The sequence below is a fragment of the Centruroides sculpturatus genome, unplaced genomic scaffold, assembly GCF_000671375.1.
Source record: "Centruroides sculpturatus isolate CEXI.00-Female unplaced genomic scaffold, Cexi_2.0 scaffold26, whole genome shotgun sequence".
Lineage (NCBI taxonomy): Eukaryota > Metazoa > Arthropoda > Arachnida > Scorpiones > Buthidae > Centruroides > Centruroides sculpturatus.
The window spans coordinates 1,184,918-1,205,305 of NW_019384653.1; the positions used below are offsets into that span (position 1 = coordinate 1,184,918).

At 30.6% G+C, this 20,388-nt stretch overlaps 1 protein-coding gene across 2 annotated transcripts in view; it reads right to left on the reverse strand.

The window, feature by feature from the left end:
- The window catches only part of LOC111626354 (dynamin-like), a 116,909-nt gene that overhangs the window by 42,004 nt on the left and 54,517 nt on the right, over positions 1–20,388 (reverse strand). For both annotated transcript variants that reach the window (XM_023369702.1, XM_023369703.1), the window contains exons 9-11: positions 13,411–13,478; positions 12,702–12,840; positions 3,856–4,013 (exon numbers count right to left, since the gene is read on the reverse strand). In XM_023369702.1, the coding sequence (XP_023225470.1) occupies positions 3,856–4,013; positions 12,702–12,840; positions 13,411–13,478 (365 nt within the window). The remainder of the gene's footprint in view (positions 1–3,855; positions 4,014–12,701; positions 12,841–13,410; positions 13,479–20,388) is intronic.

Consider the following 20,388-nt stretch of genomic DNA (forward strand, 5'->3'; position numbering starts at 1 on the left):
TAGCGTTCAGAATGCGTAATGGCTTTTCTTAATCACCACAATGCATAGTGGTCAAATATCATAAAAGCCACGACGCAAATTTTACTTTGTGGTCATTTTGAGTTAGCCACAACGCGTTGTGGCCATTTTTACAACTGCCATGATGCAAATTTCGCTTTGTGCCCTTTTTTCATTCAATGAGCAATTTTGGTCTTTGAGCCTAACATATAGACCCAAATGTTGTTTTTCTCTGTTTCTTTTGGTTTATTTCTAATGGTATTTGAGACTGTAGATGTAAAAAATAAAATATTTGAGATAGAACTGCCTAAACTGCACAAGTGTCAAAAATACAGAATGACTGCTAAACAATATAATATGTTAAAACATTATGTGAATAATGGACTGAGGGAGGTAGAGCACCAAGCTTCTCCCCACTTACTGGCTTCTTTGTCAGTGATGGTCGGTGTGGTAAATGAGTAGGAGGGTGAGCGAGGTTGTGACAAGGTGTCAGTCGTACTTAAGGATGACACATATTTAGATATAAGAATAACATATTTAATTAACTATAAAGCTATACAAAATGAGTACAAATCAAAGGCTACAAAAAGGGAATAATCCAAAAATACTTCTATATCGTGACAAAGATATACGGTCGTCAATAAGTCGTCTAAATTCTGGGCCTTTATAAGTCCCAATATTCTCTTAAGTTCATCTAACCTAAGTCTAGTCTATAACTAAGACCAGAGAAAGATGAGAGAGAGAGAGAGAGAGAGAGAGAGAGAGAGAGAGAGAGAGAGAGAGAGAGAGAGGGTTAAGAATTTTGCTGTGTGTTTACCTCATGAGTTCCCGGTCTCATTGTATGGCCATTTTGAAAACATCCGGTATCACAGGGGTTCCCCGCAGTTGAGAGACAGACGGTGATTATGGTGGGAAGGCAAGGGTGGCAGTGGACGGAATGGTGGTATGGTCTGGTGTCCTGGGTAATGTCTGCTGTTGATGTCCCTTGATGCTGTCTGCTGTGGACGTCCGCCCAGAGGACTGTATTCAAGCTCTTTTTATACACGTCCAGAGGGGCTGACTAATACTAAGTCTGCTGCAATCCCAGCTAAGGTTGACTTATGTCCAGGATTTGTTTAGGTTAATTGTCAGAAATCGAAACCTTTCTGTAGATTTATTACTTCTTCTATCCAGTATTGTCACTCTTTCCATCTCATAAATTTGATAACAGCTGTCAAAACAACTGAAGTAATTACTGAAGGTGACTAAGGTCAGAGTTAGTCTTGCACCTTAGTAATAATTGTTCCTTATATGCTCATCTAGATTGGCTTTATCGTTCGTAACATCGTATGACATAGGAAGTGTGTGGGTTGAATTTTTCTCTTTCCCCTCAGGAAGAATTAAAAGTCACTTCTCCAAGTGACAAAAAATTGAATTGATGCAAAAATAATGATGAGAAAAAAATGATCGAACTGTCAAAATTCAGACACGAGCTTGAATTCTCGCAATTATAACTATAACAATATGCTGTTAAAATACTCATTTACAAACAAGATTTTAACAAACATTATAAATACATTTCCCTATTGTATAAATGAAGTACATTGTAAAAGTTCTGGATTCAAAATTCATAGCTGCTATAATAACAATCATGCATAGTTCATTTTAGACAGTTTTTCCAAACTTAATTTTTACTCTGAACAACTTTTTTAAATTACTTGCTAGCTGGATGAGTAAAAAGTTAAGGCATTAGCCTGCTATTCTGAGGAATGTGAATTTGAATCTGGGACAGATTCTCTCAAACTTTCATGGGTATTCTCAAATTCTCATTTGAATACGATGACTCGTCCATCATCTGCATTTCCCATTGTGGACCAGATCAAATCCTTGATGGGTCTATTCGGATAACTGACGTTTCGGTTATCCGAAACGTCAGTTATCCGAAAGAATTCCAGTCAGTAAATTTAAATTTTCACTAGTGCTGTGGCGCTGCAATCTTTGGCTATATCTTGGGCTACTCCAATATTTTTTTTGTTGGTGTGTGTGTTTTAGCTGGTAGCACTAGCACTTTTGTGTGGTGTTTTTCTGAGGACTGTGTGTTATGCTGAATCGAATGTTTTTGATACTAGATTAACTTCTAAAGTATAATTTTTTTTAAAAATATTTTTCAATATATTTATTTTGTTTGTAAAAAATAAAGAAATAATTTTTAACGATACAATAGCCACGATTATTATTTTAAAAAGTTTACGTTAGGCTTAACATCGACGAAAATTCAACACGAAGCGACACGCAATGGAGAAAAATTTCAACATGGGATAGGTTAATATATTTTTTCATACATAATTGGTTATCCGAACAACCCCAGTCCCCAATTGATTCGAATAAATGACGCTCTACTGTATATAGGTACAGTAGAATCTCATTTTAACGGATTGCAGAACAACGGGTTTTTCAGAATAATAAATTTTTTTCTAACTCCATCTTTGGTAAAAACTGTATTTGTTTTTTTTTTTTCAATCTTTAATTAATAACTGGATGTTTCTGGATACTAAATTAAAAAAAAAAAAAATACATTGCACGTCGTGCAAACTAAGCGCATAATCATCATGATTCTCACTGCTAACATTGCAGCCAAATTTAGTGTCCTCCTGCAGTGTGTTGATTAGTGGAGGGAAACTACTTCCAGCTTAACACTTCCAGATATGCATGTATATGAAACAAAGATGGACTGCACCTTTGTTACAGGCATGTGTTTGGGAATATTACCCAAGTGTAGTGCCAAAATTTAGCAACGTCATCAAGTCTTTCCACGTCATGAAGACCTTCCTGATGAGTTTTAATATAAACGAACAGGCTGTACATAACATTGCTAATATCGAGCACTTGTTATACTCAATGGGCAGTAATGAGTCATCAAAGCAAACAACAATGAACATATTTTTTAACTTATTGTGAAGTGCTAATGATCATACATACATATTTTGTTGCTTTTTGGCTTATACAGTTTCTATCAGCTTTGTTATGGCATAATGTATGATCTTATAATATATGTGTTTATATAAAATAAAGATTAAAAATCTCAAGACACTGAATAATTTTGAGTACAGGTGTTTTTTATGTAGGTGTTTAAAAAACGAAATTTTTTTTGAATAATGGGTATTTTCCTTGAAGTGCGAGAAATCCATTGTTCACAATATAATGGATTTTCGAAACAACGGATAATTTTCGGCACCCCAACTGATCCATTAAAATGAGATTCTACTGTATATATATAAAACAGAAAACATCAATAACAATACAAAAAATGTTTCTTCCCTACAATAAACAGCCATGTGATCGCTGATCATCACTTAACACGTATAAATAACAATGTTTTAATTTCTTTGATTTATTGGACAGTGGTTCTCAATATCACTCATGTCACATACCCCTAAAACTCTCACACCATGATGGACCATGAATCCTTGCAGTGGTCCGCCAACCACCGGTTGAAAAACATGATTATTGGGTGACCTGTATATGTAATTAAATAAATTACACAAGAGAAAAAAATTGACCTACTGTGACTTATTTCCCCTTACAGTGAGAGTGAACTTATTAACATAAAAAAATTAGCATATAATAACAACATATTTTTATATTAATTATAAAATATTAATATTTAACAACATAATTTTTGCATAAACTTTAGTTATGGTTTTCACATTATTATTTTCGTTGCCCTTATTTTTTTACATATTAAAAACATCCAAACTTACAATATTCATATTTTTTGTAAATAATGTTTATAAGAATGTAAAAAAAAAATTGGTACAGTTCAATATATACCAATTCTAAATTACCTTAATTAAAAAAATTATTTTCAATTAAACTCACTTTGTAAAACCTATGAAGTCTTCATGATTAGTATTCATATATGCCAACTCAGTTTCAACTAATAAACTGATTTGAGCTTTTGTTTGTTGTTCTTTCTGTCGAATGTGACTGGTGATAATTCTTTCTGTTTCTTCTCTTAAAGATGGATAACTGTTCATCTAACCATAAATATGTTTATGTTAGTTCAATTTTAACATGCAAACATGAGTATTAAGTTATGGAAGTGCTATATATAATTTCAATTAAAGTAATGAAATTATTTATAAACTTCATGCAATTAATAACCCTTAAGTGACAAGAAAAAAACTGATGAATTGGCAAGGTCCTAAATTCTGTAATAGTATATACTAATGCATCAGACATCACAAGTTATTTTAATTTTATGACTTTTCACAATGCACATTTTTAACAAAAAAATACACAGTACTTAAACTTCCCAAAACGATTTTGACTATTACTAGCTAAATTTTTTATAGCTTAAAAACTTTTAGGGTCACTAATCTAAAGAATAAGCTATACTTGTTGAATGAATTACTTTGACTTGGCAGTTAGCTATAAATTTTTTTAGATGAAAAATTCTTACTGCACAGATATGTCATGAAAGCAATGATAAAAAAAGATGGATGAATGAAATATAGTACAGCATTGATTATCTGACCCCCGATTAACCGTCACATCGGTTAACCGACCGTGTTCTAGTCGGCAAATTCAAATGTCTGCTAGTGATGCAGCGCTACAATATTTGGCTATGTCTTGGCTACTTTAATATTATTTTTGTTAAATTTTTGTGTGTTTTAGCTGGCAACACTGGCTTGATCATGAAAGGGAGGCCAATATTTAAACGAGGCTTAATTTTCTAATTATGAGTGGTTGTTTGTTTCGTGGGCAATAAAATAATTTTAAAATAATTTTTAACGATACAATAGCGACAATTATTATTTTAAAAAAAATTTTGTTAGGCTTAACATCTATGAAAATTCAACGCAAAGTAGGTTAATAGTGATATACTAATTATATGGGACATACTAATATACTATACTAATAGTGAGTTTTTTCATACTTTTCGGTTATCCGTTTTTTCAGTTATCCGACCAACACCAGTCCCCAATTAAATTGGATAATCGATGCTCTACTGTATAAGCAAGTAAAGGTGTGTTATAAATGGAGTGTAGATGGAAATAAATAGGAGGCTTGGTAGATACTATAGTCAAACCCTATGCATGTATCAAGGTTTCTAGGATAGCCAGATTGGTTTAAATAGTTGTTTCTATTTAAGTTTTTACATGTTTTGTGGAAAAATTATTACTTTTTACAATGTTTGCAAAATCATTGAAACATTATTTATAACCCTAATTATAATAATTATCACCTGCACATCGAATTTAACTAAATAACACATACCTCATAAAAACCTTTAACCGATGCGAAATAAAATTTAACAGTACAAACGTTTTCAGATCCCTCCTGTGTCCTTCTTCAGGTAAAAATCGTTTGAAAATTTACTAAATACGAAAAATATTCATTTGGAACGATTTTTTAAAAATCGAAAAGATAGAATGGAATCACGTGACCTATAGCTCTGAATGTCAAAGTTTCTACGTCATATCGACAGTTATTTAAATATTTTCCATCTTTTTTAAAGATTTTATGAATAACTTTGTTGTTAAGCCTAAAAAAACATATCACATAGTCTCAGACAACCCATTTACTTCCTTTCTTTTAGGTTTACGATTCATGGCAGGCCCTAATACAACAGGAGGTTTAAGTGAATCGTAAACCTAAAAGAAAGGAAGTAAATGGGTTGTCTGAGACTATGTGATATGTTTTTTTAGGCTTAACAACAAAGTTATTCATAAAATCTTTAAAAAAGATGGAAAATATTTAAATAACTGTCGATATGACGTAGAAACTTTGACATTCAGAGCTATAGGTCACGTGATTCCATTCTATCTTTTCGATTTTTAAAAAATCGTTCCAAATGAATATTTTTCGTATTTAGTAAATTTTCAAACGATTTTTACCTGAAGAAGGACACAGGAGGGATCTGAAAACGTTTGTACTGTTAAATTTTATTTCGCATCGGTTAAAGGTTTTTATGAGGTATGTGTTATTTAGTTAAATTCGATGTGCAGGTGATAATTATTATAATTAGGGTTATAAATAATGTTTCAATGATTTTGCAAACATTGTAAAAAGTAATAATTTTTCCACAAAACATGTAAAAACTTAAATAGAAACAACTATTTAAACCAATCTGGCTATCCTAGAAACCTTGATACATGCATAGGGTTTGACTATAGTATCTACCAAGCCTCCTATTTATTTCCATCTACACTCCATTTATAACACACCTTTACTTGCTTATACAGTAGAGCATCGATTATCCAATTTAATTGGGGACTGGTGTTGGTCGGATAACTGAAAAAACGGATAACCGAAAAGTATGAAAAAACTCACTATTAGTATAGTATATTAGTATGTCCCATATAATTAGTATATCACTATTAACCTACTTTGCGTTGAATTTTCATAGATGTTAAGCCTAACAAAATTTTTTTTAAAATAATAATTGTCGCTATTGTATCGTTAAAAATTATTTTAAAATTATTTTATTGCCCACGAAACAAACAACCACTCATAATTAGAAAATTAAGCCTCGTTTAAATATTGGCCTCCCTTTCATGATCAAGCCAGTGTTGCCAGCTAAAACACACAAAAATTTAACAAAAATAATATTAAAGTAGCCAAGACATAGCCAAATATTGTAGCGCTGCATCACTAGCAGACATTTGAATTTGCCGACTAGAACACGGTCGGTTAACCGATGTGACGGTTAATCGGGGGTCAGATAATCAATGCTGTACTATATTTCATTCATCCATCTTTTTTTATCATTGCTTTCATGACATATCTGTGCAGTAAGAATTTTTCATCTAAAAAAATTTATAGCTAACTGCCAAGTCAAAGTAATTCATTCAACAAGTATAGCTTATTCTTTAGATTAGTGACCCTAAAAGTTTTTAAGCTATAAAAAACTTAGCTAGTAATAGTCAAAATCGTTTTGGGAAGTTTAAGTACTGTGTATTTTTTTGTTAAAAATGTGCATTGTGAAAAGTCATAAAATTAAAATAACTTGTGATGTCTGATGCATTAGTATATACTATTACAGAATTTAGGACCTTGCCAATTCATCAGTTTTTTTCTTGTCACTTAAGGGTTATTAATTGCATGAAGTTTATAAATAATTTCATTACTTTAATTGAAATTATATATAGCACTTCCATAACTTAATACTCATGTTTGCATGTTAAAATTGAACTAACATAAACATATTTATGGTTAGATGAACAGTTATCCATCTTTAAGAGAAGAAACAGAAAGAATTATCACCAGTCACATTCGACAGAAAGAACAACAAACAAAAGCTCAAATCAGTTTATTAGTTGAAACTGAGTTGGCATATATGAATACTAATCATGAAGACTTCATAGGTTTTACAAAGTGAGTTTAATTGAAAATAATTTTTTTAATTAAGGTAATTTAGAATTGGTATATATTGAACTGTACCAATTTTTTTTTTACATTCTTATAAACATTATTTACAAAAAATATGAATATTGTAAGTTTGGATGTTTTTAATATGTAAAAAAATAAGGGCAACGAAAATAATAATGTGAAAACCATAACTAAAGTTTATGCAAAAATTATGTTGTTAAATATTAATATTTTATAATTAATATAAAAATATGTTGTTATTATATGCTAATTTTTTTATGTTAATAAGTTCACTCTCACTGTAAGGGGAAATAAGTCACAGTAGGTCAATTTTTTTCTCTTGTGTAATTTATTTAATTACATATACAGGTCACCCAATAATCATGTTTTTCAACCGGTGGTTGGCGGACCACTGCAAGGATTCATGGTCCATCATGGTGTGAGAGTTTTAGGGGTATGTGACATGAGTGATATTGAGAACCACTGTCCAATAAATCAAAGAAATTAAAACATTGTTATTTATACGTGTTAAGTGATGATCAGCGATCACATGGCTGTTTATTGTAGGGAAGAAACATTTTTTGTATTGTTATTGATGTTTTCTGTTTTATATATATACAGTAGAATCTCATTTTAATGGATCAGTTGGGGTGCCGAAAATTATCCGTTGTTTCGAAAATCCATTATATTGTGAACAATGGATTTCTCGCACTTCAAGGAAAATACCCATTATTCAAAAAAAATTTCGTTTTTTAAACACCTACATAAAAAACACCTGTACTCAAAATTATTCAGTGTCTTGAGATTTTTAATCTTTATTTTATATAAACACATATATTATAAGATCATACATTATGCCATAACAAAGCTGATAGAAACTGTATAAGCCAAAAAGCAACAAAATATGTATGTATGATCATTAGCACTTCACAATAAGTTAANATAAATCTTCAGCAATGTTTTCAAAATTTGGTTCCCACATTGTTAAATGGAGATTATAATTGTGTACTGATCTTGAAAGTAATGGCTGCGAATTTATAATGTGCAGAACAATACATGAATCTTTCAATTTTTGTAACAAATGTAACGTCTAAATTTGCTAAATATCAAGTACTGCGCATGCATGGTGGGGGTACGATCCAGGTCTCATTATTCCTAATACCAGTAGCCCAGTAAAAACATGAAAAGCCCCAATCTTATCGATCAATAATTATAGAATAGAAAAAAAATTTTTTTCTATTCTAAAATTAATGCTCGGTTAAACCGTAATTTTACCAGACTACAGGTTCACTCGGCACTAATGGCACAAATAGACAGGCAAATCAAGTGGATAAACAAGTTGTTTAGACTGTTAAAAGAGAAATCGATGTTCACACTGGGATATTTTAAAGCAAGTTTTTATTGTTTCTTGTTTCGTGTTAAATTTACAGCAAATTGATTAACATACGACATTTAATTACCCCTTAGATTTATGCTCGTACCCCTGACTGAGAACCACTGATTTATATAAATCTATCTATCTAAAATAAATTATTTCTTAGGAATATTCAAAATATAATATTACTAGCTGTTATCCGCAGCTTTGCCCATGAGGATTTTGCAAGCAAACCCCATTTATAGTCAGTATTTCAATAACCATAGTAATTGTTATATAATACCTACCGCTGAGAATGATGAGAATTGCTGAGAATCAAATGAAATGTTTTCAATTTGATCAATTTTCTGGAATGTTTACAATTGTTCTATAATCGAACCAATATGCAATAACAAATTCGAATTTAAAACAGTTCAAACATTTGGTTAAAAAATCCAAAATATATAAAAATATTTATAACAATGTCTGAAATGTTATCAATTTAATACACCTAAGTACTCGATGAAGACTAAATGTAATTAAAAACAAAAAAATCGCATCTAAAATAGTACAGTAGAAGCCGTTTTTCCAGTTAAGCCTTAATCCTCTCCCCCCACGAGAGAATTTCGAAAAATCCCTTCTTAGTGTGCATTCCCATGGCATACCCTACTAAAACGCAGATAAAAACAAAATATCGCATCTGAAATAGTACAGTAGAAGCTGTTTTTCCAGTTAAGCCTTAATCCTCTCCCTCTCCCCTCTGCCTATGAATTTCGAAAAATCCCTTCTTAGTGTGCATTTCCATGACGTACCCTAACTGTGTATCAAATTTCATTTCTTTAGGTTCAACAATTTGCTCTGGGCAATGATAAATCAGTCATTCAGTCAGGACAAGTAATTTTATATATTTAGATGAAAGGGAATATTAAGATATAGTGTGTCTGAAAAATAACTGACAAATTACAAAAAGCATTTAGACACAGTTGGAACTGCCACTCAAGACATGTTACATAACATTTGGAGAGAGAATGAATATTATCTCACTATTGTGAGAATAATGCACATTGCACATATTGATATTTCCTATAGATGAGAAATCTCAATATATGTCGAAGACTTTAGAGATAAGAAATCTTTTTGAGTTTGCTCACTTCTGAAATAAATGTGAGCTTCTGTAATCTATTAGTTCTGTATTGTATATCCTATAGAATTAAAAATTTTTAATTGAAAAAATTATTTAAAAAAATAGTGCTGATGACTCATTTTATCCTAAACTTCAAGACAGATTCAATATTCAAGTTGAATTATAAAATTTCAAATGCTAAATTCATTATTCAAAAGTCAATTATCAAAAATCCATTCCATCAACTGCAGAATAATATAAAATATTAAAATTGATAAATAAAAAAGATTGTTTTACATCTATAATTAAAGACAACACATGAAATTTGTAAGAGCAGCCTGATATAGAAGCAATGTTGCTCAAGTTAATAATATTTTGGTGTTTGAATTTCATACAGTAGAATCCCTCTAGTCTGCCCTCGGCTAGTCCGTCACTCCGGTTAATCCGATCGTGGTCAGAGTCGAGAAACTTGTCATGACTCGTCGGTGACTCACCGTCTGTGGCGTTTTTCTGTGTTCTTTACAGTATATGTTTTACATTGTGTGTACATGTACAGTTTTGTGTGTGTTTTTAACATGTTAGGAGTGAAACGTAAACACATTACTCTTTCATTAAATGAAAAATTAGCAGTGCTACAAAGACTGGACAAAGGGGAAGATTGTTTATTTTACTTTATTCTGATAATCCGACCTTTTTTGCGTTCCGACCATACCCCCAGTCCCAAAGGTGACAAATTAGAGGGGTTCTACTGTATTTCTTTTTACTATTAAAATGTATTTGATATTCTTTATGGAAAATATGACACCTGATAAATGTTACTAATCAAATGATATGGCTGGATTCTTATTAGGCTACAATATGGCTAATTAATTAATTATTAAGATATCGAGATTAGAGATAAGAGATTAAGGTGACATGTCATGTTAAATTAATTATTAAATTTAACATAAGACAGCAGCTTAATCACCTATTGCTACTCCATATTGCTTGATATCTTAATTAATTAGCCATACTGTAGCCTAATAAGAATTCAACTGTATCATTTGATTATTATTATAAATTGACAGTAAGTTGGATAGCATTTTCCATTTTCCAATATTATCTTAGGTAATCTACTAAAATCTGACAGTGTATATCTCATAAAATACTGTTTTATAGCCTATAATTTTTATCAAAATTTATCAAGAACATTTGAAAGACAGTTTTAATTGGTATGAAAATGATTAGTAATGCCAATTAATAAGTTTTAAAAGTACTCATATAATATTATTTTAGTTATGCAGGATCATGTAAAATTTGTATGCTAATGCAATAAAATTTTTACTGTCATACCTTAATATGTAATATAAATTGTTACATTTAAGTTAAGTGTATTTGCCAATAAAATAGAATTTAAAAATTATTCAAATTTGGATAAATCTAAATCCTTTTGAATTTTATAATTGAATTATGTAGGAAAAAACTTACAAGGAGTTCCCCATACTGACAGTTTTTATCTTTATAAACAGATAAGACTAAGATTTCTAGTAAGTATTCAAACAAATCTAAAGTATTTCTTAGAATAAGAATGGAACCAATGTGTTGTATCTTAAATGTGCATCATTCCACACCAAAGCCAGCAATGAAGCTACAGTGGGAGAAAGCAGTAAAATAGAATAGATAAAAGTTTCAAAAATTCAATCATCATTTAATATCATGTCATGTTGTTTTTTTGTTTTTTATAATTTCAAATTCTTCTTCTATTTGTGTTCTATTTCATAAATGAACATTGGCTTCATTCTTATTCTGAGAAAGACTATAAAAACAATTGTTCTATAATTTATTCTAAATTTCTAATAACAGATTAAACTCTGTTCTAAAAAAGTTAAAAAGTTAGGTTTTAATTAAAATATTTAAAAAAAAATTAAATCATTTTGAATTTAATAAAATTTAAAGAAAACAAATGAAAAATATCAATATAACAACAAATACCAAAGATTATATAATCTATATATTGCAGTAGAACATTTGAAATGTTTAATAAAAATTTATTTTGATATAGTAATAAAGAATATATTATTTCTTTACTTTATATAAAACATATATATTATCTAACTAAGCTTTTACTATTAAACTATGGAAATATGTAATACTTTTTGTAATATGTTAACTAATTTAGAAAAATGTAAATACACAATGTTTTATAAATGAAAGCACAGTGCTATATGTACATTTTTAATGCTATGTGCTTCTCATTGAATGATGCACTTCTGTTACATGTAATATCATGATCATATCTAAGTATAGCAAAGTAACAAATATATCAGTAATATAATAATCACTTCTTAGTTTAATAACAGATGTTCTTGGCAACCATTACATTGATTTATAGCCATAGTTTTAATGATTAAATATTTTTTTATTCATCAAAGCTAAATTTTATTATCTCAAAAAAGTGTATTCAAGATTAAAGATATAACAATATTTGCCTGATCAGCTTCATAAAATAGCAGATTTATTTACTATAATACAATTTTATTTTGTACACAGTAGAGCATCAATTATCAGAAACAATTTTAGACTGGGGTTGTTCAGATAACTGATCATTTACAAAAAAATATATTAAACACAAAACTGTACTATATATAATTTGTATCACACATCTTACAAATACATACCTTACATAAAGTACATTAAAGTAGGCCTACAGTTTAGGTTGACAGGGAGGGAGAGATTGCTGCAGCACCACAGCACTAGCAGAAATTTGAATTTGCTGACTAACATTTTTGGTTGATTGGTATTTGGATAATTGATGCTCCACTGTATATTATTTTTAAAAAATGTTTCTACAACATTATTATTTTAATAGAACAAAAAAAAATATCATCATCATACCTTTTCTGCACATTTTCTGACTACATTACCAAGTTCAGCAACCACCAAATCTACACATTTTAAAGCAGGTTCTTTTAATTTTGATATTTGTTTCTTTACTATGGCTTCAAAGGCCATGTCTGGGGTAAAGAGACCAACTCTATCAAAAATAAAAACTAAAAGTTAATACATAAAATCTTAGAAGAACCCAAGTTTTAATTTCTTAAATTTTATTAAGCCATAAGCAAATCCTAGTAACACTACATTTAACGAAAAGTTATACTAACTCTATATTATACTATATTTGACATTATTAATGGACCCCTTAGTGTTAACAGATTAGAGAAAGTAAAAAGGAGTTATAGTTTTCATTACATTCTCAATGAAATTTATTGGAATATTAAATTCATTCTGTACTTATTATTAACAACAACAACATCAAATAAAAACATAGGAATAAAATAATATATATACAATAAGTACAATATACAAGAAACTACTAACAATTAAGCATCTCTGAGGTTGAACAAATTAAGTGTACAGTACTTTTAATATTAATGACACAATCTCTTATATAAATAAAAAAAATATATATATATAAAATTTTCTAAACTTTTCTGATGCTTTAATAATAAACAATAATAGAGGAGAATAATTAAACTAATCAAAATTTATATACAATATAATTAACAAAGAAACTGACAACAATCTACTTTAAAACTTTACTTACCTTATTCCATGAATATTTCTAATAGCAAATGCAATCTCTCTTCTTAATTCTTTTTCATCAAATTCCATCTAAAAATTTTTGTAAAACAATTAATTTGGTAATTTTATAGTAGTAATAACACTAATTCCAATCAAATTGGCTAGTTCTACATACATTTTATGAAAAACAGTATAATAAAAAATATTTAAAATTATATACAGTATGAAAAAAGCTTACGTAGTTATGAATTATATAATGAATATTGAATCATATTTGATTTCTCTACAACTTCCAACAACTGAATTAATTTTGTTTCTCTTTTTATCTATTTTACTATTATTAAATTTTTTTCATCTACTTTATCACATACAATTGAAAAATGAGATTACAGTAATACCCCGAACTTACGCGATAGGTGAGACCGAGCGATAACCGCGTAAGTCGAATTCGCATAAGTCGGGGTATAATTTCTCATATAAATACATACAAATAATTTTTAATTGGGGCCGGAGACTAATTAAAACAATAATTTAGAAAAAAATGTTTAATAAAATCTTATATAATACATATATATAACAAATTATATTATTATACAATTTTTCACATTTACTTGATTATCACACCATAATTTTAGCATTGTTTCCATCTCAGCGATAATACCGTGACGTTTACGAATGATGCTTGAATTTAAAGATTGAGCATTTTTCACAGCTTCGAGAATTTTTTCTTTACCTTTTATAATTGTTCTCACCGACAATTCCGGTAGATCAAACTTCTTTGCCAATTCACAAATTTTCATTTTTGTATCAAACTCTTCAATAATGGGGTACGTTCGTAAAGTCAAACGAGTTAAACGCGTTAGTAACGAATCGTTCGAAAAGTCTAACGATATAGGAATAACGATGACTTTACGAACATATCCAATGTTAACTTTACATTCAAAAGATAAAGTTTTTCTTTTCTTGTTTGATGCAGAAGAATCAGTTTTACTTCGTTTAGATGACATAGTAGAGTCTCTCAAGTCTCCGTAGATATAACAAACACAGAAATAAATAACACAAAATTAATTGTAGCTATATGTCGATTCCGTGCGACACGTCCGAACATGTAAGATGAACAATAGTGTGGGGGGAATGAGTAATCAAGAGTTGCGTGGCGCTCAAACAAAAGACGAATTGACGAGATTTGAAAATCGCGTAACTCCGGGTTAGCGTAAGTCGGGGTATTACTGTATTTTAATCTTCTTATAAATTTGCAATTATCAGAAAATAAACTAAATAGAAATCAAATATAAAAAAGTCTGACTTTCCTATAAATAATAATAGTAACAACAATATCTCAATGTTATAATACATATTAATATAAAATTTAAGTCACTATAATTATAAGTAAACAATTTGCTTTACAATTCTACAATACCTAAAATCCCAAATCAGGGCAACTCTTTTAAGTGAGAGTAGCAAAATTGTGAAATCTATGATGCAAAATTTTCTCAGGTGCCAAATGAAATTTTTGGGAGTGTATTATTATTATTTGGTGTCTTAAATATTAAGAGAACCAATTCAAATAATAATAATCCACATACATACACATTTTAAAAACATTATAAATTCTTTACTGAAAAATAAAAATGAAATGATAGCAACGATGTTTGTTTCATTTTATTATTAGTTATTATTTACTAAAAAAATTGATAGGATTTGTTTCTTTATTGCATTTTTATTTAATATCACTCTACAATAAAACTGTATTTCAATAACTTAATAGTTAAAATATACAACTCAGCTAAGATGTGAGTTGCATGCCAAAAGTTGGTCACCCATTTTAAATTATTGAATTTTATATGTTTATTTCTAAAACTGAAATTTTATCTTTGAAAACATTCATGAAATCTTATCTTTGAACAACTGAAATCAAACAATTTATCTGAAAATAAATTTCAGTAATTCTGCAAGAAATTCTATTTTATTTTACAGCCTAAATAAATTTCTATATTCTATAGTTTTACAGATCTACAAAAAATCAAAGTGAACACTTTTATGTGAACATTGTAGAGTAATGAGAGTGATTTGTGTAATGATATGAGTGACATTTGAATAGTAGAAAGTCTAGCAAGTGCATGTGTCCAGAACAGTTATCTAGGTCAAAATAGTGAATAAGAAAACAAGTAATGAAACAGTTAGGATCATGAGGACTCTTTTAGAACTTGGGTGGTCCTTCAGACAAGTTCAAAAGAATTGAAAGATGAAAGGACAATGCATTTCCATTGGACAGATTTCAAACAATAAAAATGGTAAGCAGAGAGCATCCAGACAAGGATCAAAGCAAAGCAGTGATGGTCAAAAATGTATCCTATAAAAGGCAACCCTATAGAGACTAAAAACTATATGGTTAGTATGGAGAACACACCAATGGAATCAGAAATGCAATGAAGGTTTGATGTTACTCAACAAGTAACCAATTCCAATCCGAAGAAAATGGGCTTTAAACTTATCAAGAAACCTGCATGCCAAGATCTTTCCAATGTATCCATCCAAGAAAAATACTGCAGATCCTGGCCATTGTACCTCGTGCTGAAGAAAAATAAGTGGTAAGTTTACCACAACTGACAAAGCTTGGTTCTATCTCACTAAATCTCAAGGCAAGAAGAAGGGATACTACATTAACAGGAGCCAAAATCGTTCTGAAGCACCACCATCAACTTCAGCATCTCATTTGCAAAAAGTTATGGTTTGAGCCAGAAATTCAGCAAAGGGAACAACAAAGCCAAATTTTATGGACACAAAAGTATCATCAAAATACATCAAGAAGATTCTTTGTGCTTTCTTCCAGTCAGATGACAAGAGGCTGTTTCTGAATGGTGAATTTGTATTTCATCAGGACTCTGTGCCTTCACAAACAGCAAAGGCTACAATTCCATTTGTATAGGAAAATAAAATTTCATTTATCGAACTCTCACAATAGTTGCCAAACCGTCCTGAAACTGCTCCCTGTGATTATTTCTTCTGGGGCTAAAGACTTGAAAGAAAGAGTAAAGAAATGAAATGTGTGCACATTAAATGGATTAAAACATTTTGGAAAGAAATTACAAAAGTCCCCAAGTGATAATAAATAAGGCTCTAAAGGCTTGGCCACAGAGTGAGGAGTATATATTATGCAAAAGGTAAACATGTTGAGAAACTCAAATGTAAGATTTATAGCAAAATAAAAGTGTTTATTTTGATTTTTTGTAGACCTGTATAACAAATCTTTGATTTAAAGGATTAATAAAACTATCATTTATCTAAAACAAGAGTTTTAGTGTTTACTTGGGGACCATCTTTGATAGGAATTGCAAAATAAATAGAGTGATTGAAAGATGAGTGAATGCTTGTATGAAAATATTTAATGAACAGGGCAATACAGGGCAACTGATTTGTAAGAATGTGCTTTTGAAGAAGGCAAGTATAGCTGTGTACAAGAATGTAGTCCTTCTAATTCTTTTGTAGGGTTATGAGGTGTGTGGGTGTGGAAAACAAAGCTTAAAAGCAAGTGATTGCAGCTGAGATGAGATGTCTGAGGTGTATATGTGTGACAAGAAGAGATCTGGTGAATAATAAAGACATGTTTTTTCAGTGTGGTATAAGAGATTGAAATTGAGAAGGTACATACATCAAGGGTATCTGCATTGATTTGGTCACATGGAGAGAATGTCAACAAAAGGGGTGTATAAGAAGTTATAGATAAGAAGGGTGGAGGGAAGTAGAGGGTGTGAAAACCAAGGAAAAGATGGGCTGAGCAAGTGAAAGTGTGTCTGAAAGAGAAACAGATTCTAAATGAAAGAAGGCACTAAATGTGTGTGAAAAGAATCACAAATGTGGAATAAGTGAGAGGTATGAATGGATAGACAGAAATGGCTAAAGGTTGTCAAGTATTGATGTGGTGCATGATTTCAGCAAGTCCCAGGATGAAAGAGTGGGTGAGTGTTCCTGGTGTGCTATGCTCTGCCTATGTCTTGTGTTTCAGAGAACTGAAACTTGCAGAGTGTAATGTATGGGAAATCCCCTTTTTTCTTGGTCACCCCTTTAGGGAATGCCATGACAATAGAGTATTCAAAAATTATTCTCCATTCTTTTCATTCACCTCAAGTTATTGAGAGTGTATAGTATTAGAATATTTTAATGAAATTTTTTTTAATGTACTTTCTCAAGTAATAATTATTTGTCTATAACCTGAGAAATTTACAATTAAAAGTTAATTCAATTTTCTAATTTTTTCTGTAATATTTGTATTTATACATTACTTTTCATTTTTCACACGTGGAATTACAGCTTAATACATTAAGTAAATATTAACTGAACGGCTGAGTGGAAAAATGGCATGCATATCCCATAAAACTACAAAAAATGAGTTACTATCAAATTTGGATTTGTGTATCAGTCCAGCATCTAAGAAACTTTCATGATTCAGTTACATGTCCTACAGGTTGTACAGTCATGTGAGCTGCCACCCACTCCCCACCGTTAATGACAACAATGTGCTAAGTGTCTTATTACCCTGTAAACAAAAATTCCCTTTCCTGTCAGAAGTGGGTCAGATGTCAAGGTTATTGTTTAATTGCATTGAACAGAATGTTGTCCTTGATATTTAATTAAGAATCAGTTTTGTCAGAACTGTTTACTTTTAATAACTTTCTTATACTTCAGTTATAAAATTGCTTTTATCATGTTTTAAATCAATTTGTTATAAATTATACTTGTATAAAGTTTATGAATTAAAACTGCAATGACAATTTCTTTCCTTCAAGAAATATTTATTGATTATACAGTTCGTTTCCAAAAATGTTTTCATATCACTACCTCTTCATTATTATATATATTTAACTAGCTGTTACAAGCGGCTTTTGCAAGCAAACCTCATTTATATTCAGTATTTCAACAACCATAGTAATTGTTATATAACACCTACTGCTGAGAATGATGAAAATTGCTGAGAATCAAACAAACTATTTTCAATTTGATCAATTTTCTGGAACGTTTACAATCGTTCTATAATCGAACCAATATGCAATAACGAATTCGAATTTAAAACAGTTTGAACATTTTTAAAATCGAAATACATAAAAATATTTATAACAATGTGTGAAATGTTATTAATTTAATACACCTAAGTACTCGATGAAGACTAAAACCTCTCCATCTACTGCCCGCGGGGAATTTCGAAAAATTCCTTCTTAGTGTGTATTGCCATGGCATACCCTACTAAAACACAGGTAAAAACATAAAATCGCATCTAAAATAGTACAGTAGAAGCCATTCTTCCGGTTAAGACTTAATGCTCTCTTCCCCATGGGGGAATTTCGAAAAATCCCTTCTTAGTGTGCATTGCCATGGCGTACCCTACTGAAACGCAGATAAAAACAGAAAATCGCATCTAAAATAGTACAGTAGAAGCCATTCTTCCGGTTAAGACTTAATGCTCTCTTCCCCATGGGGGAATTTCGAAAAATCCCTTCTTAGTGTGCATTGCCATGGCGTACCCTACTGAAACGCAGATAAAAACAGAAAATCGCATCTAAAATAGTACAGTAGAAGCCATTCTTCCGGTTAAGCCTTAATTCTCTCCCTCTACCCCCTGGGGGGAATTTTGAAAAATCCCTTCTTAGTGTGCATTTTCATGACATACCCTAACTGTGTACCAAATTTCACCTCTTTAGGTTCAGCAGTTTGCTCTGGGCGATGATGAATCAATCAGTGACTGTCAGTCAGTCAGGACAAGTAATTTTATATATTTAGATAACGAAGAGGTATTTTATTAATATATACAGTGGGTGATTGGTTAACGAACAGATCAGATAACGAACACTTTTGCGAAAGATTTTTATGATCGGACAACGAACATATGTTCGGATAACAAACACTTCACTGAACAAACACAAGAAGCGACGTAAAATAATGAATACCGATTGGTCTTCCTTTGTCTTCAGACAACAATTCAAACTTTTGGGAGCGCGGGAGACGTCGACATCGACGTTCTACCCAGTATATACTGATCGGATAGTATTCCCCCAAACTTTGAAACTCTCCCTTGTAATTCCAGCCTTTAGTATTTCTGACAGAAACAATTCTTTTATGTTTTCTTCTGAAAATGCGGTTTTATGCCGATATCTGCTATTAAAGATCTTTTGAAGAAGTAGGAAGATGTCAGAACAACGGTCTTAAAATGACATCCAAACCAAGTTGAGGTTAATAGGCCTAGGGATCTCTACAATTACAATGCTATTAGTTACTTCTGAAAAATCATGAATAAGATAGAAAAGCAATCGACATTGGACAGATTCTTTAACCCCCACAAACAGAAAAAACATGACTAATAAAAATGCAAGACCGTGTATATATGTATTTTTATTATTACATATGAATAAACGTAGTAAAAAAGTATATACTTTCTTTATTTTTGGGGTCTCCAGAACGAATTAATCAAATTCCCCTAGAAACCTATGGTAAATCAATAATCGGTTAACGAACAATTCGGATAGCGAACAAAGTCTTGGAACGGATTATGTTCGTTAACCGATCACCCACTCTATTTAATTTTCCACTTGCCATCCACTACCCACTATTGTATTTGCATTATGTTGATGATATTCTCATAGTGTGGGAGGATACAGATCAGATGGTTCTTACTGAGAGGTTGATGAGACAATAGCATTCTTGGATTTGCACATACATAGATCCCCTAAAGGATTACTATTCTCGGTATTCCATAATTTTAATATGGTGCCTCATATCATTTAATCAGATGCTTTCCAACCTTTGCAATATGTTGATGCCACTATCACTGTCCTCANATTATATTCCAATTGACCTTTCTATAATTTGTAAATATTTACATATCACATTATATTTCATTTTTTAAATTCTATTGTAATTATGTAAAAACTATTTTTATATCATTTATTTTCCTTTTATATGTTTTTAATTATTTTTTTTAAGCTAATGTGACCTGACCTATAAATGG